The following is a 25,440-nucleotide window of genomic DNA, read 5'->3' as shown; positions in this document are numbered from 1 at the left end:
ATAAGAGAGGGCATACAAGCAACCTATAGAAAAAACAATAAGACCAAAAGTTTGTAGGGCAAAAAGAGAGTGGGAAACAGTCAGATCAAAATATTTCCAGGAAAGGTGCTAAAGACATAGGTAGAGTACTCGGGTAGAATACACAATAGGGAAAAAATCCTGGAATCTTAGAATAAAGAATTTCAAGAGAAGATTGATAGTGTGACACAGGCATTCAAACTAATGAGCTATGATTTATTAACACAGTCATTTAATATATTGCACAGTAAAGAATGAAAAAGCAAAGGAAGACACAGAGCACAATCTGGAGGATGTCCCTGACACAGAAATTAGGACAGCATTGGTGTAACAGAAAGGATATGGCAGAGGACAATGAGTCTAACAGGTACCAGTTTGCAGCTGGGGCACAAGAAATTTTTTTTAAGGCTAAGCCAAGCATAAACTTTGTAAAAAGAGTTATGCACTGCTACTTACAAATGTTTTCCACATCCAAGTGTTTTGCATTTGCCATTGTGCAATTCTTTTTACTAATTAGAGCCTTATTGTAAACCAAAGGGGGTTACTGGAAGCTCTTTTGGTTTCTAAAATATGCAAATGACAATGCTTGGATGATGGATCATTTTATTAATTGTATGTTCTGTGGTTCAAGTATTGCAAGGAATATTTGTGAAAGAAAGTTTCCAATTTTTTTTCAATCATCAAACAAAATATGATTAAAAAGGCTCATTTTATACATTGCAAAAAAAAAATTCTGACTCTTTTGAAACTTTAAAAATATTGTGGTGTTTTTATAATAGAGACAATACCATGCTGATGGCTTCTGCATGGAACTCTACATAGAACAACTCTCACAGATGATTGTATTTTAAGCTAGATGTCCTCGTTTGCCTGTAGATTGAAACAAAGATGACTTATTCTGTTACATACTTTCTATAAAATGTCTGAAGACATATCACCTAGGCAGGGCTGTGAACTTGTCTGAACTTTCTAAGAATTGGATGAGAAACCTATAGAGAAAACATAAGTTCCTCTAGGAAGTTGTGTTGGTGACTGAGTTGGTGGCACTCAGCTATGAGTCAGTATTGAACCTCTATGTAGTGGGCACTGTGGTGCAATGTATTCATCTGAATAAAACAAAAAATAGAGGTCCTTTCTACTTGTGGTACTTATTGATCCCATGATGGTACTCATAACAATACGCATATTAGCAGAAATATCTCCTGGTAAAATTTCAAGGCCAAAGCCTACTCTAAATTTCCCTTGTGGTTAAAATTTAATATGGTATCCTCCTCTTCCTGCTGTGATGTAGTGACAGATAATATTATCCCTATCCACTATATGTAACTCTTAAATGCTTTGGGATCCTCCAGAATGAAAGATGTTTATATGGGTATGCTGCATTTAATCGTATGTTGCTTCACGTGGCTCCAGCAGTTAATTTCAGCAATATCCCAGCAATTTATTCTGACTAATTAAATATAATTAAGAATTCCAACATAGATCATATTCTCTCCTCTGCCAGCAGAATTCCCTATGCATAGCTCAAGTGCAGTCCTATGCAGAGCAGTTGTTTCGTTTGTACAGTAGGTAAAAATACAACTTAACACACGCTACCCATTTCTGTTGAGTTCCAATTGAAAACAGTTATGTGGATTTTATCCCTGAGTTGTCTAACATGTCCAACACAAGGATGTGCAATTCAAGCAAGTCCAAATTTAGTGGTGGTGGTGGTGTAACAAACATGCATTTTTCAGTTTGATGATTCGCTATGCACTTTATGGAATGATCCTATCCCAGTAAGAGTGTGGCAGACATGCTATCTCTAAATACGCTTAATATATATGCCAGGCTTCCTTCCATGCTGCCTCTTGTACTTGGAAATCTCACTCTTTCCTTGTTCTTCAGATGATTTCCCCCTGGGTAGTGAAATCTTTCCATAAAAGTCTCTTCCTCCTTTTTAAACCCCAACTCATGAGAGAGAACAAGTATACCAACAAAGAGCAAACTTGCACTGCTTTAAGGTTGGACCTTCATTTTATGTATGATACAGATCTGGGTGCTGGATCTATCCCATTGGTCACATACATAGAATAGACAGGATGATTGGGTCCTGAGCTGTATTGTCTGTGTCTGTTATAAATTGTAAACATGTGGGAAAGGGACCATGATTTCCTCTATTTTATACGTGGCTAAACAGTTATTTATAGATAACCATTGCTATGATCTGTTCCTGTAAGGTGATGTGATATACAGAATCCAGCAGAGTGCTCCTCTTGGCAGCCACTTGCTGAGTATATTTCTGAGCACCAGCCAGTGTCCTCACGTAAAAACAATGACATATCTAATGACTGCAGTAACTCACTGCAGAGTTAAGAATTTTCACTTGTTGAAATGCTATGGTCAAGTATCCTGAATCTGTGAATGGCTATTTCCTGAGCACAGGGATTCCCAGGATTTATTATTTTTTCTTAATGTCATCCAAGTTGTAGTGTGATCTAAACACACAGATGATGGTAATGTTGCCATTTGCAAGTTCAGGAGCGAGATTGCTTACGTGCTCTCCTATGTAAATTCCAAGTTGAACCCCTGGGGATGAAAGATGATCAAACTGTGCATCTTTATATTTCAGAATGAGGATTGTTGATTTTAGAGAGAGTCAAAACTGGAACCTCAAATTCAAAGTAATCTGAATTTTGGATTCAAACACACTGCTGCAGTTTTGGTTCTGGATCAGATACAAAACCACCAGGGGCCTAGTTTCCTATTTTGATTTGAACGCAGCTAAAATCTTATGAAACTAGTTGGTTTCATACAGTTTCCATTACTTTTAAACTAAAATCTCATGCAAACAGCTCACAAGATTATGTTGTCATAAAATATGAATCCAAGCTCTAATTTGATGTTGAACCTGAATCCTCACCTCAACCCAATCCAGATCCAAACATCACTTCTTGTTTCATCAGTAGTCAAAACTTGTGGGGGCATGGATCAGCGTTCACGTCACACTCCCTGTGAGTACCCAGCCTGGGCAAGCTAATAATCCAGCCAGCGGACCAAATTTGGTGACGAATCCTTGGCATGTGCCACTTGAGGCATGTTGTGCATACACTAAGAAGAAGACTTGCCAATAAAAGACACCAGTTACTAGATTTGTGTGTGATGTCTCCATTTGCTAGCCAATCCACCTACAGAAGATATAAGGAAAGGACCTTATCCACCTTAAAGGAGATTTCCTTTAGCTCAACTAATAGAGCCTTTAATTTTTGGAGCTGAAGGGTTCTGGCACCCTATGTGTGAAATATCTATGGTAAATGTCTGTTGTCGTAGAACATGAACTTGTTATGGAAAGACGTTGTGTGTGTTCTGATAAAAATTGAGAACATTAGTTGGCACTCTCAGGAATGAAACCAAAGATTGACTGACCGGGTTTGTGCTTGAGGCACTTTAGCCTTCAGCTCATCTAAGGGGCAGCAGGCAGCAGTACAAACTTCCTACATTGTATCACTGAAGTCTCCATGGCAATCCATCCAAGACCTTTTATGAATGCTTAGAGGGAAAAAATGATGTAGCAATGTCTGTCCCAGGATATTAGACAAGATGAATGAGGTAACATCTTATATTGAATCAACTTCTGTTGGTGAAAGTGGCAAGCTGTTGTGCTTACTCAGAAGAAGAGCTCTGTGTAAACTTGAAAGCTTGTGTTTTTCACCAACAGAAGTTGGTCTTATATAAGATTGTCTCTCTAGAGAAAAATGCGGATATTTTGGTGGAAAAGAGAAATAAGCAAGTTTACGAGAGAGATATGATGGGGCTAGGTCTACAGTAACATCCTAGGCACCATTATGCCCCTGTGAATAGGACAAATGGGAGCTCAAACTTAAATGCAAACTGAGATTTACTTTATAGCGGACACAGCAAATGGTTGCTGAGGGAAAATAAACGGAAAAAGACCTCAGTGGGGTCCTGATCATTCTCCCATAAAGGAAAGTTTTGTCATCAACTTCGGTGTTAATTGTAGCAGTTCCATTATGGGATAAATCCTTCCATTGGCAATGCCTGTAAACCCTACTGAACTCAGTGGGGTTGCCTGGCTGTCATCAGTGTGCCTTGAATGGGTCCTTGATTTAATGGAAAGTATTCAATATACTTTAATGGGAGTTGGATTGGACCCCAAGGGCAGACTATGGACCAGAAGGTATGAGAAAAGCTTGTTTGTGCTTATTGTACTAGAGAAATTGTTCATGAGTGGCTCATTAGGGTGAGAATATCATTTCTGTAGTGCTCGTAAGTTCCCTGAGAACTATTGTCATTTGCTGAGTAGATGCTAGTCATGTGAGTGAAAGCTGCCTGAAGGCAATTTAAGAACCTGTTTTTTCTTTGATGCCCGGCATTTCAGTAACTTTTTTCATTTTTTTTGGTCCTATTTCTTGCCCCCATCTCACTCTCCAGTTGTATCCTCACCAAGGGAAATTTTCCTAATGCTTAAACCAAATTTTAAGAAGCAGGTTACTGGCTGCAAGTAATTTTAAGCAATAGTGACACATAACACTATGATTTTGTGTAAATTATATGAAAATCCAAGGTGCAGGCCTTAATAAAATTGAGATGAGAACCATAATTTCAAGTAAAGCATTTGTGAGTAACTGTTCAGCTATCTAGCCAGTTATACTAAATTGGAGAAATAATTTATTTGTAGCAGTAATTTATGAGTTTAAATCTCAGTTTTGGACATTTACTAGGAAATGCAGTACAGTAATTTATTATGCAAAATACACTTTAAACAAATGATTACATACGTTGTAATTTGTAATTAGCAATAAAGTATAATTACACAATTAACTATGTGCATTTTGAATCTATTGCTTGCTGACTTTAATTTAGATTGCCTTCTGTTAATTTTCAGCTAAACAGAGAAATAAATTGAGCTTTAATTGATAAATTGTCCTACAGGGTTTTTTTTTTGTTTGTTTCTTTTTTTAAAGGCAATCTTTATTTACGTAAGCATCTTAAAATATAAACACTTCTCAGAATGAGACCATAGTTTAATATGTCATGTGATTGTGTGTCATGTTCAAATTTACTACTTTGCAGACTCAAAGATCTATATTATAAGGATAAACACAATTTTAGGACATATAGTTAAAGTAAAGCTAAATTATAGAGCTGGGGGTTTCTAGAAGCTGTTTGTAAATGTCAAAATAGGTATGTAGCCAATTTACATATATTACTGTACATTGGGGTCCTGGGGGAGTGAAGCTTTGTCTGGCAGCAGAAGGGTTAAGGACTTTTTTGCTTTGCCCGTTTCAAATTACAATGAGAAGCCTCTTCTTTCCCAGCAGGGTTGTGCTTACATTAGTCTTTAGATCTCTGTTGAAGAGAGCTGTTATATTTGTGCCTGCTAGAGTTGGAAATAACAGTTAAGAAGCTGACAGGGGTTGAATGGATTTACAGAAGTTTTTTCAAGTAAATTCAGGGAAACATATGAATTAGATTAGTACATGCTTTAGAATTAGTTTATACTAAGGTGATTCAAAAGATGTTAAAGTTATCACCAGGCTGCTGGACAAATATAAATTATACTACCAAGGTACAGATCAAGACAAATCTGTGACTCAGGACTTTATCTTGGAAAGAGCGCAAGGTGTGAGAAGAACTCAGAATAACAAGAGAAGATAACTCTGGCAACTACAGTGTATCAGAAGATCAGCTCTTGCTAACACAACCCTGAACTAAAGACCTGGTTATCTAAGGTTTTTAATAGGAATGCCTAGGTCAGCTGACAAAATACTGGTCTTCTGCTCCATAAATGCAGAAAAAACGATAACAACAGTGGAAAATTGGAAGTCTGAATTTCAGCTTTCTTAGAAATAACTGCAACCTGACACATTCCATAATATTTAAACGGCAGGCGGGGGAGAATCACCAAAGATGTTATGTTTAGAGATGACATTGACATGAAGAATAGGTAAATTTTGTTTTTCAGCCACTAGTAAAGCAGACCTCATAGGAGCTCAGAATAAGCAGGAGAAATATTTTTGTTCTTTTTCTTTTCAACAATGAACCTAACAGCACTCAGAGCTTTCCTGGGCTTGCTCTGGAATTGCTGGGTTCTAGTGGGTCATTCACAGGGAGGCTTGGGAGACAATCATGTCCATTCAAGTTTTATTTACAGGAGGCTGCGGAACCATGAAAGAAGGGAGATCCAGAGAGAGATTCTCTCTATCTTGGGTTTACCTCACAGACCCAGACCATTTTCACCTGGAAAGCAGGCTTCTTCTGCACCCCTCTTCATGCTGGACCTGTACAATGCCATGACAAATGAAGAGGATACTGAGGAACTGGAGTATTCACTGAGGGAATCAATGGGAGGAGAGAGCACAGGGGTAAGAAAAGGATACTCCGCATCTCCAAATGGATATTCACGGAGAATACAATTATCTCGCATGACCCCCCTCACCACACAGAGTCCTCCCTTAGCCAGCCTGCGTGATACCAACTTTCTGAATGATGCCGACATGGTCATGAGCTTTGTCAACTTAGGTATGTCTAAACGTTTTTTTCTGCTCTGTTTGACAAACTAGCACCCTGATCCTGTAGTTTGTACAGAGGCATATCTCTCAGTGGAAGCTTAGCCTGTATATACAAAACAGGATTGGGCCCTGGAAGTTGTACTACTAATAAAATAGAAGTTATACTAATGGTAAAGTAGCTACATTGTAGGTGGCCATGGAAAAAGGTTTTTCTCACTGTTTATATAAAGTCAGTTTCTATAACTCCCCTCTCCTGGCTTCTGTTTTCCTTCTTTCATTGATGTAATGAAAGTGCTAGCCTTAGGCCAGCTCCATTTTTTTTAAACTAAAAAAAAATCAAACACGTATGTGTATTGGTGGGTTATTTTCCCCTCCGTTTTATGTAAAGCTCAAACATAAACAAACATCAGATGTTAATATTTTAAAGGCTAGATTGTTAAGAGGGTGGGGAATCAAACCATTTCTAATGAGAGAAGGTTTTTTTTGTTTGTTTTTTTCTGTTGGTAAATGTCAAATTTTTGTTATCTTTTCAGCTGGATGGCTGGATTTTGTGGCATCTGCTGATTTCTTTGTTATTTTTATTTTATAACAAGGATTGTATTTGTAGTGTTTTGTCAGGGTGCCTGGAACCTGGGTTAGGTCTTTTGTATGTTTATTTATAACATAAGTAATAGATATAATATTTCATACCAGAAACAAGTAAAAAAGAACAGTTCCAGGACTTTTGAAAGTGTATGCTAATTAAGGTATATGGATGAAACCCAATTATATTTGATCTTGAGTAGCAACATGTTTACCAGTTATGAAGCATTACATAATTCAATTAAAACATCAGTTGCACATTTCTTAACTAGAATAGGCAACTTAAATTTAATTAAGAATGTTGCAAACAATTTATTTAATTTACTCACTATTTTTACAATATTTAAAAATGAAAAAGGAATATGATGCAAGCCTGACAGCACTATTTATACAACTTCTAATTTGACTTTAATAGCAAAAGAGTGTAAATTAAAACCTGAAAGTTTTCTACAAGTGCTGTAAAAGATGTGATAAACTCTCTTGCTTTCCAGAGTAGTAGTTATTATGGTAACTTTTTAAATATTGGCCTATGTTCTGAAATACACTTTAAAATGTGTGATAGGCTTTTTTGTCTTCCAGGTTACTAAAACCTGCAGCAAGATTAAACATGTCTCTAATCACTAACCTTCTTAGCTACCAGAATTTGTAGGAAAATGACACCCTAGAGTTCAGTTGCCATAATAATAAAATCACATCTCACTAATCAGTTGGCAGGTTAGTGTGCTCAATTTTCAAACCTTTTTTTTTTTTATTTTTTTTACAAAAACAGCAACATATATCTGCAACTCCAAATACAATTAATAAATTAATTTAATTACATTTTTTTGTTCCCAGAAGTCAACAAGTTGAACAGAATAAAACTTATTTTTTTACAAGGTCAGTTCCTTTGCAGGGTTTTTCTAAATATTTTACTTCTATATTATCTGCTTATTAGTTTAAAAACTATTGGCAATATGATACAACTCACAAAAAGTACTCTACAGCATTTGAAGTTAAAATGCTAATATTTAAAAAAAAAAAAAAAAAAAAAAAGGAAACTCCATTATCTCCTAAGCAATAGTCAAGTATCCAATCCTACAAAAATTTACATATGTACTTAACTTAGTATACTGTGGTCACATCCTTAGTTAGTGTAAATTCGTACAGTTCCATTAAAGTCAATTGAGCTACATCCATCTACAGTGTCTGAGGAGCTTACCCTTTGAGTAAGCCTGATGATTTTAACAGGAATTCTTACAGGATGAAATATTAAATACATGCATAAGTCTTTGCAGGATTGGGATCAAGACTGGACTGGCCAGATTCTGCAGTGCTTACACAGGCAAAACTCCCATTCAGGTGAATGCAAGTCTTGTCTACGTGTCTTAATATTTCTGCTTCTCATTCTGGCCCAAGATCCATGTCCTTTTAAAAAAAAATACCTTTAAAATAACATTATATGCTTTGTCTTACATTTTTTAACTGAAAACTTGGAGTGAGAGTTTTCCAGTGGTTACAGTAATTAGACATGATTAAAATCTCAAGAATACTATATAAATTCCAGGTTTTGTTTGGTATCTATATGCCATTAAAAACGTATTTTAAACCTAAATTAGGCTTAACTCTAAATCAGTTTGAATGCCCTTCCACAGTGTGCATTCTGTGTAATTGTGGTTTATAGCATGCTTCACTATGTAACATTCATAATAAATATTGATGACTAATATAGATTAGCTCTAACATTTTTATTAAATGAGCCCATGTTTTAGCATAAAAACGTATGACTGAATAAGTCATTGAAGCAGGTAACCATTTGGTATGATTTAAGATCCCGACAGATGAGAGCAAGCTATGTTAACATATAACGGGGAAAATATGCATTGATAAATTAATGCTAACACTATACCTTAAAATCAATACAAATTGAGGTATTGTTAGTAAAAGAACACGTCATTTTAGATTTGAAGCATTGAGCAACATTTATTAAATTAGTAAATCTTTGTAATCTTAGATTGCACTGATAAAATGTATTTAATTAATTATATGCCAGTATTAATATACTGCTTCCAAAGCAGATTAATTATCCTGGCATTTTAAATTTAAGCCATTGTATTGCCAATTTATAATTACTTAAAGCACATATGGTAAAACAACAAATGTGTAAGTATCCTGCTGGAGAAGTCTTATTAGGTATGAGCTACAAAAATAAAATCATCCTTATGGGAAACACAATAAATTACAAAAGAAACTGGGGGAAAATAAAGTCAATGAAGGACAAATCACTTTCTACTGAAGAACAAAAACAGCACTTACATGCTAATTTCAATAAAAATCTACCTGTCAGAATGGAGTTCTAAACTTCTCACCTTTTAAAATACATTTTAAAAATGCAACAAGGGAATTGAAGTTATACAAAGTTCCCTCAAGCAACCAGGAGAAAAAATGGACATAGTTATCTTGTCTAAAATTAAAACTGTAAGCAAATGCTGCTTATACCAGTATTATGACCCCTTCTTTCTCAAAAGATATAGACAGGTCAGGGACTATGTATTCTCCTATGTTTTATACAATGCTGAGCATATTGGCAACTCACCATAAATACTGATGATTGTAACAGAAGCATTAACAGGGTTGGTCCAGAAGACAAAGAATAAAACCTCACCAAAATAAACCACAGAGTTTTTTAATAATCTGATCGTATAACCTACAACTTCAAAGCTTCTTTGTTATGTTCATGGGTGGTTTTTTCCTGTTACATTTTGACCCAGACTGTTGCATGTGAGTGACTGCAGCTTAGAGTTCTGGCATCTTCTTTTTGGCTGATCTCCAAAATGACATATATGACACCGTATTCACCAGGGAAGAGCTAAATCCTATAATAATTATACAGTCCTTGCTCACTGTGTCCAGTGGGAATTATGTCAAAGGAAGGACTTGGCTGAAAAAAAAGTGTCGGGGTTTGCCCACCCCACACCTTTTAATAATAATATTAATAATTAATAATAATAATTAAAAAGCAAGATTGAATTAAAGAAAAAATTGGGCCAAGTTTGGACGAAAGAAACAGAAAGGATTTTTACAGTTATATTCAAACATTTCCAGTAAAAGGATTAAGTTTTCCATATGCCATCACAATGAGCACTGCTAACACTGGGCTTAAGGGTTTCTCCACATTTCTATTAATATATCTATATATTTTCTTTTGTTTACAAGTCATCTGTAAAACTTGCTGTAAGCAGATATTTGCCTTTAATAAGTTTTTCCGTTTTCTGTCTTCCTGTTTTTGGTTTGAATAGATTTGGCCACTGTTGTATTATGGAATACAAAAATAATCAACCTTTGGTTTTCAATTATTATTTTCTTGTCTAACATGAAAGTGGTTTTAATTTTAAAAAATGCAGATGGGAAGGTCATTATTATATTTGTCAGCCAGAACTTTGCATGCTATTTTAAAGAAGGAACTGACTGTGATATTTAGCTTTACAAAGCAGCTAATGTCCATAAACAGAAACTACTCTTTCATAAGGAGTTTTTGGGCTAGATTCTGCACACTTAATTAAGTGTCTCCACACTAGACCCTTTGGAGTCAGTTACTGAATCAAAGGTTGAAATCAAAGAGAGTTTGCTCGTTTAAGGCATATTTAAGCTCCTCTGTAAAATGTGAATCATGTCTGGACTCATTACAGCCTATTGTTTATTCTGTATTACAAATATGATAGAAAACAACTTTTCTGAAGTCCTTTTAAGGCTGTACTATGTTTTTAGTCCATACTCAAAGTACTTACAAATCTATTTATTACTATTTGAGTTATACAAAAAAACCCAGGGGCTCCCATCCATCTTTAGCCATTGTGTCTGTATAGTAGCTAGTTTTTTAAACCAAAATAATTGACTTTCTATAAGCTCCCATGCTAAAGTAACCAATCATTAGTGAAGGATATGGCAAACTAAGCAAGAAAATGTCAAGAGTAGCGAAAACTGAGCTAGTTTTGATATATGAATTCAAAGAGCATCAGAAACTATTAGCTTCTGTATTCGTTTAGCACTTAGGAATAGCCAAACTTTTTGTATGGTTTAAAAAAAAAAGGTCAGTTTCTGACCTTGTAGGCTTAATTTTAGCTATGAGTGCATTTCTTTGGATGTAGCACAGTATTTACCTCACAAAAATACAAGTTTCTAATGGAAACATTGAAACAACCTAAATGAAAGTGATGCAAGTGGTTCTCTTATTATCTTGTGTTTAAACAGACAGATGCTATTATAGAAATGAATAAAGATTAAATAAAATAGCCCACAGAACTTAAATATTTGTATAGTTGGGCAAATACTGCAAAAAGCTTCATGAAGATGTTGAATGGAAACTACAAAAATCACCGTTTTTTTGTTATGTTTTCTGTGAATTTTCATACAAGTGAAAGTTTTGCAAGTGAGTCTTGCTAATACTATCCAAACAAGAGCCATGCTGGCAACTTGAAATCTCCTTTGATTTCCCTTCACAATAAAATTTTTAGTCATGCAGTTAACAAACAGAAACAATCTAATGTGACTTAGAAGTCCAAACAAACACCACAAACAATGAGTAACAAGTGAATATGTGAACATATAAAATGAAAGTGCCCAAACAGTTTTGAATAATGAACAAATGAACACATTTGTTACAGGAATAAAAAGACAAATTCATTGAATAACTTATTCACTACCAATCGCTCACCAGTCTCTAATCATTTGTTAGTCAGGGCTAACCAATTTTTATATTATGTCAGAGCAGGTTGTTAGGATTTCAAAACGGAAATATTTGTCCATCTTTGTATTCTAAAACTATATCGCTTTATCACTTCATATTTATATATTTCCTTGGAAATTTCTCATGTTACATGAATGTTATGAGTTATATAGACATACCTCTAGATAGCTTTGTGTTTTGCATGAATATCATCTAACAAAATGATATTTGTATAACTGTCAGTTAATTCTTTGCCAAAGTTAACACTTTAAATTCAAGTAAATTGTTGTAGCAATTCAGCCAAAAATATGTCAAGCTCTCCATTAACTGGGGCATAAAACTGTCTGACTTCCCTTGCCGACAGATTTGAAAGAAATTGCAGATAACTGAAGAGAAACTGATTTAGCAGATGTTCAGAAGTGCATGGTGAAGGGATATCTAATCTCTCTCTCTCTCTCTCTCTCTTTCTCTAAAATTGTACATAAATATATATTTAAAATATTAATATGTTCCCATTGGAAGGATGGCTGACCTGGTTCTGCTTCTTTTTCTTTAATATATGTTGCTTTTCCAAACTAAACACAGCTTGGGGTGGGGACATAGGGATTGTGTGTATTGTACAGTACATATTTTCCTCCGAAAACACCAATTCCTAGTGACTAGCTACAAAAGAGGAAGAGAGAGGCTGGTGAGGACTCACTCTCTGAGGAGGATCTTCAGGGAGTAACAAGTCTCCAGTGGGGATGTGGAGATGCCTTCTTGACTTTCATGCCGTGGCTCCTCTCCTAACTCCCAGCCTTGCTAGAAATTCTGAGATAACAGGCCAACCTTGGTACATATGTGGTCTTTTACATTTACTGCTGCTATTATTACCTTCTCTGAATGTGATATTGTGAGTTTTACCATTGCCACCCACCTACTTCCTGAATAACTAGGATATCTGACATGAGCAGCCCCTTTCTAGCCATGACACTTCCTTTGCGCTGCTTTTCTTGGGCCTACAGGCTGAGTTTAGCAGAAAATTGATAATCACGCAGTCTTGTATTCCCACATAGCTGAGGACGAACAGTTTAAGAAGTGTCAATTGCAGCCTCCTGCTAAAGAAAGGCTCCCCCCGGGGCTTCAGGAGAACTCTGGCTGCTACGAGACTTGTGATTATTTCCCACACTCTTCCCATTGTCTTCTCCTTGTCCTCCTCCCTGTCAGTGAAGGTGGGTCACTGAACTTTAATTTTATGGCAGTTTCATTTTGCTGTCGAGACAGTGAATGAGAATAATGCTTTAAGAAAGCATTAAGAAAAATGAATGAGATAAAGATGACAAAGGAGAGAATGAATGAGGACAGTTCAACAGAGTGGAATTGTTCAACAGATTGGAATCGCTGATATGGAATGTGATGTATTCCCTTTGGCGACACTTGTATACCTTGTCATGCCAATAAAGTTCTTGCGATTGGAGGTGGTGTTAAAAGAGAGACAGGAGAATGAAAGGTCACAAGATGAAGATGGATGAGGTGTAAATGAGAGGGAGTGAGGAGGTGCTCTTCAAGCCATGCAGGTGGAAGTAGGGAATTGAATACCTCATCCTCCAATTCCTCCCTTATAGCAAAGTAACTTCTTCAATGTCCCCAAACCATTCAGTTCCAGATGCAAATCCTTTCATCCTAGCAAAAGAAAATAAGCCCTTTCTCCCCCAGTATGTGTGTGTAGGGAGCACAGAGACTGGCTATGGACACTATAGTCATAAATAACATAGTAGTGAGCTTTTAAAAACCACAGGTTAAAGGATGAGGGCTGCCATGACGCATACAGAGAGGCTGAGATCAGAGGATCAGCTAAAAGGGATCAAGAGGAACAATGAATCCTCTTGTTCTGAGTTATATTTATGAGTACTTCATTGCACCTAAAGTTCATATTTTATTGGCTAGGCCATGGGGTTTCCCCATTTGCTCTTCTCTTAAAATAACACCCCTGGCTAAAATTTCCTATAAAACACATAAGTCCTACAGCAAGCAGAACTTGTCAACCCTGACAACAGCTCATTTAGTTTGTGGGTGGGGTTCATGGGGGCAGGAGTTGGTTTGTATTTTGTATTGTATTTTGAGACTTGATTTCTGTGCAAAAAATACTGTAAAATGAGTACAACGGTATTGGTTTTATGGTCCTGTACTTTGGCCAGAGTATTACAGAGAGATCCTTCGGTAGTCAAACCAAGCCAGTTGTTTCCAACCATTTTGAGCAATTGTGCCAGTATACTAGACTATGCTTATGGTGTTATCTACTCTCTGTCTCCTCCTATTTAATGATGTGTGTTGTACCCACGATGATAAGAGTAGAACTTGGAGTGGCCCATCTTCTTTTGCAGACAGGGGCATGCACAACTGATAGATGGCAATGATACAGTGGGGGCCAGCGCAAAGGCACATTACTAAAATAATGAGTGACAGCCTAGAAAGCTAGTCAAGAAAACCTGAACTATCAATGCTAGTACGTAGTACGCATCCATTGTTGGCAACCAACAAACTAGAAAAAAAAAATCCTCCAGTGATCCCTTGTACAATATTGAAGGCTGAATCAGACCTTAGCAGGATGACCAATAGTATTTTATGCATATAAATACCTAATATTTAGGGCTGAATTCTCTGCTGGTGTACCTGATGTCACCTATAATGTCTAATATTTTACCCATTCATGTCTGCAGAGAATTTGGCCTGTGAAGACCCTTTACACATAGTTTTTTTTTAAATGAATTAGATTTCTTCACCACTGTTATTGTTTTTAACACTCATGTATTTAAGCTACAGTAAAAAGAATAAAATTAAATGAATACCTATTGCAAAGTCCCATGGCCTACTTGGTTCCTGCACATAAAAACATAAGAATGTCCATGCTGGGCCAGAGCAATGGACCATCTAGTCCGGTATTCTTTTTTCCAACAGTGGCCAGTGTCAGATGCTTCAGAGGAAATGAATGGAAAAGACAATTATTGAGTGATTCATCTCCTGTTGTCCAGTCCCATCATCTGGCAGTCAGAGGCATAGGGACATCTGGAGCATGGGATTGCATCCCTGGCCATCTTGGCTAATAGACATTGATGGACCTATCCTCCATGAATGTATCTACCGGTAATTCTTTTTGACCCAGTCAGACTTTGGCCTTCACAACATCCCCTGACAATAAATTCCACAGGTTGACTGTGCATTGAATGAAGAAGCACTTTTTTTGTTTGTTTTAAACCTGCTGCTATTAATGTAATTGAGTGACCCCTGGTACTTGTACTATGTGAAAGGGTAAATAACACTTGTTTAATCATTTTCTCCACACCAGTCATGATTTTATAGACCTCTGTCATATCCCCCCATTAGTCTTCAGTTTTCCAAGCTGAACAGTCCCAGTCTTTTTAATCTCTCCTCATACGGAAGCTGTTCCATACCCTTAATCTTTTTTTGTTGCCCTTCTCTGTACCTTTTCCAGTGTTCATCTTTTTTTAGAACCAGAACTGCATGCAGTATTTAAGATGTGGGCATAGTATGGTATTATGATATTTACTGTCTTGATAATGATAACAGCTCTTAACCATTTTTTTATTTGTGAAAGAAACGGTCTTTAATCTGTGAAGTTTTAAAAGGATGGATGTGCATCTATCGATCATACACTATGGCTGTAACATGTAGGAGCCTTAGTCATGGACCAGTAGCCCATTCTGCTAGGTGCTATACAAACACAGAACAAAAATGTATGTATTCAGTTGTAAAATACATTTTCTTAAAATTATTTTATATACAATTTTATGTGTGTCAAAACCACATCTGTTAGCCTTCCTGATGTGGACAGAATGGCTAATTAGTAATTTACTAACAGTATAATTTGCCTGGGGAGAAGGTTGAGCTGACTTTTTTATGTTGTGGTGATATTAATTTCTGTGCTAATAATTTGATAAGGGAAGTCAAGAGACACAATGAGAAATCTTTGGCCTGCAGGTTAAGGACAATAAGAAAGAGTTTGTAAAATGTATTAGGAATAAAAAGAATACTGACAAGGGTATTGGTCCATTACTAGATGGAAATGGTAGAATTATCAATAATAATGCAGAAGAGGCAGAGGTAGTTCAGTACATATTTCTGTTCTATATTTGGGGAAAAAACAAACGATGCAGTCTCATAACACTCTTTCCATTCCACTAGTTTCTCTGGAGGATGTTAAACAGAAGCTTACAAAAGTTAGATATTTTTAAATCAGCAGTTCTGGATAACTTGCATACAAGAGTTTTAAAAGAACTAGCTGAGGAGCTAGCTGGACCATTAATATTGATTTTCAATGTCTTGGAGAACTATGGAAGTTCCAGAAGACTGGAACAAAGCTAATGTGTCAAATTTTAAAAAAGGATAAATGGTATGATCTGGTAATTATAGTCCTGTCAGGCTGACATTGATCCTGGGCAAGAAAATTGCGCGGCTGATACAGGATTTGATTAATAATGAAATAAAGGAAGGTAGCTTAATAAATGCAGATCAACATGACTTTATGGAAAATAGTTTGACCCTAACTTGATATCTTTTTTTGATGAGATTATAGGTTTGGTTGATAAAGGTAATAGTGTTCATGTAATATACTTTGCCTTTTGTAAGGCATTTGATTTGGTGCCACATGACACTTTGATTAAAAAAAACCAAATTATATAAAATTAACTAGGCATACATTAAATGGATTAAAAACTGGCTTACTCATTGGTCTGAAAAGGTAACTGTAAACAGGAAATTGTCATTGAGGGGATCTGTTTCCAGTTGGGTCCAATTTATCAAAATCCTTCTTGATTTTGGATGGTTCTTGTCCCTACGCTATTTGCCATCTTTATCAATGACCTGGAAGAAAACATAAAATCATCACTGACACAAAAATTGGTGGAGTAGTAAATAATGATTCAGAGCGATCTGAGTCACTTGGTAAACTGGGTGTAAGCAAACAGTATGCATTTTAATATGACTAAATGTAAATGTATACATCTAGAAACAAAGAATATAGGCCATACTTGCAAGATGAGGGACTTGGTTCTTTAAAACAGTGACTCTGAAAAAGATTTGGCGGTTATGGTGGATAATCAGCTGAACATGACCTCCCAGTATGACTTTCTGGCCAAAAGAGCTAATGCATAAACAAGGGAATCTCGAATAGGAGGAGAGAGATTATTTTACCTCTGTGTTTGGCACTGGTGTGAACACTGTTGGAGTACTGTGTCCAGTTCTGGTGCCCACAATTCAAGAAGGATTTTGATAAATTGGAGAGGGTTCAGAGAAAAGTCCTGAGAATGATTAAATGGTTAGAAAACATGCCTTATAGTGATTCACTGATCTCCTTGTGTCTCTTTAGCTTACCAAAGAGAAGGTTAAAGGGTGCCTTGATTACAGTGTATAAGAACCTTGATGGGCAAAAATATTGAATGGGCTCATCCGTCTAGCAGAGAAAGGTATAACACAAACCAATGGCTGAACGTTGATGCCAAACAAATTCAGACGGGAAGTAAGGTGTAATTTTTTAGCAGTGAGAGTAACTTATTGTTGGAACAATTTACCAAGGGTTGTGGTGGATTCTCCATCGCTGACAATTTTTAAATCAAGACTGGATGTTTTTCTAAAAATGCTGGGGAAGTTCTATGGTGTGTGCTATATAGGAGGTCCGATTCAACGATCACAGTCGTCCCTTCTTGCCTTAGCATCTATGAATAAAACCAAACCACAGGAAGGGAGGTAGTGGTGACTCTGCACAGAGCTTTGCTTTAGATCAGCTGGAGAATGGCACCTGGTCACACATGCAACAGAGGTATGGAAGGGGGGAAATGGGAGAGATCCTGAGGGTGGATGATGGGACAGCAAGACCAGCATGCAGCCCACCAACAGCAAATGGTTTTGCTGTGATTTATGATGGAAAATAGCAGGCTCGGGCAATGGCCTTATAGTAAGAGAGTTTTGGAGCAGACGCTCCAGAGGTTCTTTAACCCAGGGCATCTCCCAGGTTGCCAGTGAGTATTAGTCCTTCTCTATCCTAGATTAAATAGATTGCAGTTCTGAGGTCTAATCAGTCACCCTCAAGTGAGTGCTACTTGCTGTGTTGAACATGGAAAGCTATATGGAGGCTGAGCGGCTGGAGAGTCTACCACAGCCACAGTTGCAGCTCAGACCTAAAGGACAGTCCATGGGCTGTCCAAGGAACAATCAGGGAGAAAACCACAGAGATTCAGTTTCCAAACAAAGATGCCCTGCCTCAGTTTCCCCATCTGTAAAATAAGGATGCTTGTATGGAGCTCACATGCCTTGTGAGCTCTAATACCCTAGGACCAACCTTGCCTTCTCTCCATAAGCATAGAGGGCCGAAGATGTTTCAGAATTGGTCTAAGACTGGTTTCACCCAGTGGTGGAGGCAGAGTTTGGGGGACCAACAAGAGGTCTGAGCCCCCTGTTTGTCCAGTAGAGGTAGACGTGGTGGATGTGCAACCACATAAATCCCGTGGCTTTTGTCCCCCACACACCCTGTCTTTACTCTGGCTGTGCACATTGTATAGGATTTAGCTCTTGAGAGCTTTGTAGCTCCTTGCTCTTGTACTGTGCATTCTTCCTGGGGATTTCAGAGTGTCTTTGTTCTAAAAGGAGATGTCAGTGGATTGGTGTGAATCATAATCTTCAAGACATATTTATTAAGACAGACAGTCGTGTAGATGAAACAAAGAATTATTAAGACTAAAGGAGTAAAACTCAGATTTAAGTTCTGGGGAAGTTGCCTAACTCATTCGGGTATTGTGAGACTTGCCTAGTTATTGACTGTAAGATATAAAATTGTGCAAACTTACTATGAAATGTCTCTACATAATAAAGATAACACACAGAAAGCACATAAGTCTCTCTAGTTTAATACACTGGGATTATTATTTTTCCTTTTTAAAAATTTCCTTAAATTATACTAGTTTTTCCCTCATCAATACTGTGCAGCCTAAGCAACACTGACCTTTCCAGGCTGCCTGTTTGGACCAGGGTTTATCAGATGACCATTTGACCCCTTTGTTAATTGTGCTTAATTGCATCCTGTTGTAACATTTTGAAATAAGGATGAGAGAGTTCATGGATCTGCTCCCAGGAGTTGAGGACTAATAAGAGCATTTGAGCCTGGTGCTGTGAGAAGCTGAGTAACCTCCAATTTAGTTCAGTGGGAGTTGAGGGTTGCTTAGTAGCTTGCAAGATAAGTCCTTTAAACGTCTATATTTCACAAGTAGGGTCCCAGTTACTTGTAAGAAGAGTAGGATCAGGCAGTACTGATAAGGACCTGGAGCTTTCCCAAAGGCCCCAATGCTGCATTGAGGAGCATAGGTCCCTTGTATCAGCAGCAATGAGTGGAGTTTGAAGAAGATAACCTGGGATCTGTGCCTCTTCTCCCATGAGAGAGCTTACTCTGTCTTTCCAGAATTTCTCCCTTTCACTTTTCTAATGCTGCCATCTCTCCTGAGCTGATTGTGAGTCTCATGATGTTTGGTGGTCTTCTTGGAGTCCTGACACTTATGTGAGAATCTCAGCTGTCGTGGTTTTTTTTTTATGAAGTTTCTAGTCCTACGGTTGCAAAGAAATATGTGACCCTTAAATGTTCAAAAAGCACAAGGCAAGTAAAAAGAACCCACATTTTATTTTTTAAAATGCACGATTTTTAAGCCAGTCCCATGATTTGTGTGTGTGAGGGAGTCTGTCTAAGGAATTTGGAACACTAGGGTTGAAGATACTGCTTCTCCGCCCTCTGGGGGACTGATTTCCATGTGCCCTTTCACTGTGTAGCAAAGATGGGAGAGGTTCCCAACGAATAGCATTGCTATTGTTTTGTTGTTCAGCTCTCATAAGGAAGTTCTCAGAGTGCTTCATGTCTGAAAATAGACGAAGAAAAGAAGCAATAAAATGAAAAACAAGATCCTCAGCTGGTGTAAAATAATTCATCTCTATTAACTTCAGTTGAGCAATGCTGATTAACACCAGCTGCCTCAAAGATTTTAAAAAGTATGAAAGAATATGTTTTCAAATTAAAAACAGAGATAATTAACCTCCTAAGTGTTTTGTGATGAACTAACTGGTTGTGGAGGATTGTAGAAGAAGTCCAGTTACACTGTGTTTGCCATGTAGTAGTTGGAATTCACAAATTGTTTGACTCTGGATTGTAAGAACCTAGATGTATCTGGCACCTACTCATGAACCTGGCTCTGAAAAGAAAAGTGTTCTTGAAAGATCTTGAAATAAATATTAAGTTTTAGAGGTAGCACAGGCAAAATCTGCAGGTTAGGTTCCTATGTTCGCATTAACTTATGGAAGATGCTATCCTTCTTTCAAGTTGCTTAGTCATGATCCTGTTTGGTTTAAAAAAACAACCCCAACAAGCTGAATATTGCAGTAGTCTAATCAAAAGGAGATAAAGATATGAATGAGCTTCATGGTATCAGCCAAAAATAAATATAATAGAAACAATAGAATATGATGTGATGACTTAAAGGAAGCACTGCCTGTATTCTGGTGAACTTTGTGATGGATATTTGTTGTAAGACAAGATAGTAATGTTTATCAGCACAATTCAGTTTTAGGTGGCACATCAGAATATAGCCATTTCCTCTTTTTAATGCCTACAGTGATCCACTTTAGATATTTCCTACCATAGCTCATTATGTGTGCTTGTGTTTCCTTATAACCAGCAGTCTTCCAGCAATACATTTTCGATTCCCCTTTTACATTCTGGAATCGTGTTCAGTGAGGCTGTATAGCATACCCTATCATGTGGCTAGAGACTACTTTTTCTTATTTTATCATAGAAAATCCAGTGTGTAGCCCCTGGTACAGAGTGAACAGATGATAGGGATTTTGTGTTGTTTTTTTATGTTACAATTAAGGCACTGACTTAAATATATGAGAATAATATTTCCCTCCCCCCTCCAACTTAAATTCTGAAACTAAAGACCAGATTTTTCAAATGGGTATATACCAAAGGGCATGCCCACTTTTGCAGGCTTGATACAGATGTGCAGATTCCCTAAAGTGCACATACAATGAGGCGTTGTGCACCTATGGTAGACCAGACTAGTGTGCAAGCATCAGATGATTTGAATACTGGACTCTACAGTACAATTTCCTAAAAGGGGATTTCAATCTCTGTGTTTACATCACTACTTGCTGCAGTATGTGAAAGAAGCCTGCTTTGTTAACATGGCATGAACATCCCTTTGGACTAGTGGGATATATTATGGCCAGCTCCAACCAAATTGTTCCAGCTTGCCTTCAGGAGAGGAACTTGTATTATCAAGAACAAGGAAGCAAGGTAGCCCCCAAAAGTAGGGTGCAATCATGGGCTGGGCAACAGGTGGTTCCAAATTACATTTAATAGAAAAATAGGCCTACCATCAGAGATTAGGTCAGTAGTCATTTTTAGTCCTAGGAGAAACAAGAGCATAGTATAAACAGCAGCCAAGAAAAAGGTAGATCCTGCACTGTATTGTAAATGTCAAATTTTCCGCATTGTTCTGGCCCTAAAAACATATCAGTTGAAATTAAAATACAAAGTACCACATTAGTGCTTAATTTACCAAACACAATTATTCGTCTCTTAAATTTAAGCTCAGCTAAAAGCCAAGCAGCTGGAGTTGTAGCACATAAAATACATCTTGAGATTGTGTTAATTATTCCAGAGATTAATTATATCGATGTATGACTCTACAATCAACATGAGTGTTCTGATTGTCTCGCGCTCCTAGTAATCCAAACAATCAACAGCTACATGCTAGGTTAGGGGTAGGCATCCATTTTGGTGCTGCTCATGGATAAACTTTGCATGAGTTCTTTGCAGGCAGACAAACTGGCATCAGTCGGATGCTCCTACTACCACAGAGGCAGGGAAGAAAATTGGGGGCTTTCAACATACTGCTTGACTTGCAGCACCTGGAGCACTTTGGTAGTGGATAGCAAGATGGATCCAGAGTCATGCAACCTTCCCCAAATCCAATGCATCTCTTTTTTAACCTGTTGATAAATGTAAGGTACTGTACATTGGGAAAGAATTGTTCAGTGTTCATGCAGATTGGTGGGTTCTGAATTCACTTTAATTGTTCAGGAAAGAGTTCTGGGTTTCATTGTGGACAGTTCAGCAAAGGTGCCCAGTGTGAGAAATGTTAGGATGCATAAGAAATGTTTTCATTGTTCCCATCTATCGTTTGGCCAGGAATAAATCATGATCCAAACACACACTGAAGCAAATACTTCAGCTCTGATTACTAGTATGAGCAGGTCCAGTATAAGGATGTTATCAGTAAGGATGAATGTCCTTTTGCACTTTGCAGATTTTTGGTATGCTTTAATTAAACTACTTCCTTGTAGTTTTACAACAATCAATAAAATGACACTGTTGCATAAATTGCAGAACTAGAACATGGAAGGCATAAAATATATAGGGTGGTTTAAATCCACTGGTGTAAATCTGTGTAGCTTCACTGATTTCAGTGGAGGTACACATACTTATAATAGGTCAGGGTCTGGCCCAAAATACATTAAATGATATTGTTTTTGCAAACTTCAGTGTATTTACAATGTCTCTCTAAGAAAATATTTGATGTGTCAAAATAATTCTAAAGTGATCATCTATAATATGCTTGTTTCTGTTTTCTCTACATTGTATGTTCTGGATATTTTCTATTTCATTTATTTATTCATTCATTTATGATCATAATTACAGCTGGCTTGATTTTGTTTAATGTTTAGTCAAAGATAAAATGCAGCATTCTAAAATGAAATAGTTGGAAGTTCATCATTCACCACAGTTATTAGTAATCGTAGCACACAGTTGCCTATTCAGTCAATGAGTATTTGAAGGGTTAAGCTTTAATTCCTGGTTTTCTTAACCAGAAATTGTTTCCCTGCTTTATTTCTTATTTCATGTAAAATGTGATTCACTGATCATTCTAGATCGAATTGGTAGTGTGGGTAATGTTAAAACCTCAGTAACCCACTAAAAGTAGGTAAATTTTAAAGAGCAATACTAAACTGATTCAGACCTTAGTAGGGCAAGTTGACTGAAGTAAGAAGGTAGAGCTCACATGGAAGCCTCTCAGCTGAATTCAGCAGTGGTCAAATAACTTGCCATGATTCAGTGGAAGGGGGTATATAGTAAGAGAAGTAACTAACAGGAGTCGAGAAGATAAAATGTGCTTTAGCTTATACACTCCAGACTGTTGCCTTATGGTTCTACATTCCCCTTCAGTTATAACGTACACCCATTTTCCGACCAACTTCTGACCAACCTTTCCCCGATGTATAAATTGAGTTACTCTTCAAACTTTGCTGAATCAAAAAGCAAGCGACTTGGATGAGATTGCACTAGGTATAGGTTAGGGCAGAATTTGGTGCTGAAAGTTTCAAGAATGAGGAAAAAGAAATGTGTGTGTATTACTTCGATTCCTGCATGTACTGTAGACTCAGCTCAGGAATCTGGATTTGAAATATAACCTGACACGTTCAATAGCAATAAAAGTTTCAGAGCTTTCATTGTATACAGCTAGTTCTCAAGCAGTTTTTCCCCCCCTGTGGTTCACTAATCTGCAGGCTGCGTTGGCCTGACATCCTGACCTTTAGGTTTGGAAAGAAACCTGGCTATAATTACAGGTTTCAGAGTAGCAGCCGTGTTAGTCTGCATCCGAAGAAGTGAGCTGTAGCTCACGAAAGCTCATGCTAAAATAAATTTGTTAGTCTTTAAGGTGCCACAAGTACTCCTGTTCTTTTTGCTGGCTATAATTGTTACCTTTCATTGCAACCATTTGGTATGGGAGAAAACTAGAGCTAAATATTAGGAAAAATAATGGATTATTGACAGACCATATCAATATGTACTTGATTTTTCTAAACCATAGCCGTCCGAATAGTTGACTTAACTGAAAAAGCAGAGAAAATAAATATCCTAGCTCACATGGTGTTCAGATGAATTATCTTAGATGCCTTCATTAATAAAGGGCTGTATAGTAAAAACTAGTCTCCTAACAGGACATGAAATAAATGTGGAAAATTTGATTTCCTGAATGAAATGGGAGCTCTAATGTATTCTGATCTAGACCTACATGATACTTTATTCATTTCTGAAAGAATTGTTTTCCTTAGTGAAATGGTAATGCCAATCCAATATCTAGTGGGCATACTATTTTGAATGAGGTTATCGGTGTCTAGCATGCTTATGTAATAAATGTTGTCATCATTTAAAGTAATGGAATGAAATAAAGGTTCCTTATTTGTTTTTCATAAGAAAAACTATTTGATCCAGCTTCTTCCCTCAGTCTTGTCACTTTATGACACATCAGCAGCACAGAGCAGTCCTGAAACTGTCTCAGCTGCCTATGAGAGGATTAATTATCCCAGCAAAGCTAGAACTGTCATTGGTGGCATAGAACCGCAGTGACAGATCCCGTGCTAGTCTTACCTCTACCAGCTATAAGTGACATGGCTGCGGGAAAGAGAGCATAGCCTCAAAGTGCTCTAATTTATGCCAGGGGACTGGACTGATACACAGCTGGCCCAGGATTAGTGAAGTACAGAGATAGTCGTGCTGTGTGTTGCAGCTAAACATCAGGGCTACAGGATTCAGTGGAAATTTTGTCTCCAAAGGTTCAAGCCTTAAATACAATGGAAATTCCTTCAGTTCTTTCTCTTTTTTGTAGTGGTGGTGATAATGATAATACTTAGCTTTTCACAATGTATTTCACTTCCTAAACCCTGTTTAGAAACTAGACTCCATAGTTTTTGCTGTTACTTAGCATAGAATATTAGAGTTAGAAGGGACCTCAGGAAGTCATCTAGTCCAACCCCCTGCTCAAAGCAGGACCAATCCCCAGATTTTTACCCCACTTGCCCAAATGGCCCCCTCAAGGATAGAGCTCACAAGCCTGGGTTTAGCAGGCCTATGATCAAACCACTGAGCTATCCCTCCCCCATATTGTTGCACTGGCAAGGTTCAAACTAGCATAGGGAAGATGAAGAGCTGTTTTTCCACTTACAATATCAATAACTGAAAACCTTCCAGGATTTAATAATTTTTGGGTCAGCTGTAGTGTAATACTTGTTTTGACTTGTAAAGCAAGTACATGTGACTTGGAAGGCATAAATGCAATGAGTACCATATGTTTACAAACTAGCTTTTCACCAAAACAGTTAATGAAGTGAGACTGGTTGTTTCTTCAAAATGTATATTTACTTCAGGGATATTTTAGCCTATATAAAGTGAATGGAAGATGCTGCTGGTAGAACATACTGGTAGCTTACTTGTGATAAGATCCAGTTATGCCTCTTTGCACTGATGCACGTTGGAGTCCATGCAGGAGAGGGGCACTGGTAGACACTGTGGTGTTGTTCCTTGGAGCTCTTGGAAGTATTGTAGAAAGAGGGAACTCTGGGGAAGGCAAGTCTGGGAGAATTTTCTGATGACTTTAACTGCTCAAGCTTTGCGTTTTAAAGGAAATAAAAGGAGGAGGAAATAGATTGTACTACAAACCCATCTACACTTCACTTTCTTTCACACACAATTTTCTTTTTCTCCTGGTTGCAGAATTGGTGTCTGCCATTTATTAAAGTTGATTATGTCAC

The 25,440-nt window shown here is 37.3% G+C and overlaps 1 protein-coding gene across 2 annotated transcripts in view; it reads left to right on the top strand.

Annotated features, from left to right (window-relative positions):
• The first annotated feature begins 272 nt into the window (after window positions 1-272).
• The window catches only part of BMP5 (bone morphogenetic protein 5), an 83,564-nt gene continuing 58,396 nt past the window's right edge, over window positions 273-25,440 (top strand). The window contains exon 1 of one of the 2 annotated variants that reach the window (XM_045011750.1): window positions 273-385. In XM_045011750.1, coding sequence (XP_044867685.1) covers window positions 373-385 — 13 coding nt within the window. In that variant the 5' untranslated portion in view covers window positions 273-372. Of the gene's footprint in view, window positions 386-5,375; window positions 6,541-25,440 lie in introns of those variants that run through there. The other variant, XM_045011749.1, reaches the window with a different exon arrangement.

This window comes from Mauremys mutica, chromosome 3, assembly GCF_020497125.1.
Source record: "Mauremys mutica isolate MM-2020 ecotype Southern chromosome 3, ASM2049712v1, whole genome shotgun sequence".
Lineage (NCBI taxonomy): Eukaryota > Metazoa > Chordata > Testudines > Geoemydidae > Mauremys > Mauremys mutica.
Note: the sequence above shows the minus strand (reverse complement) of the source record. Positions and strands in the feature narration are given on the sequence as shown.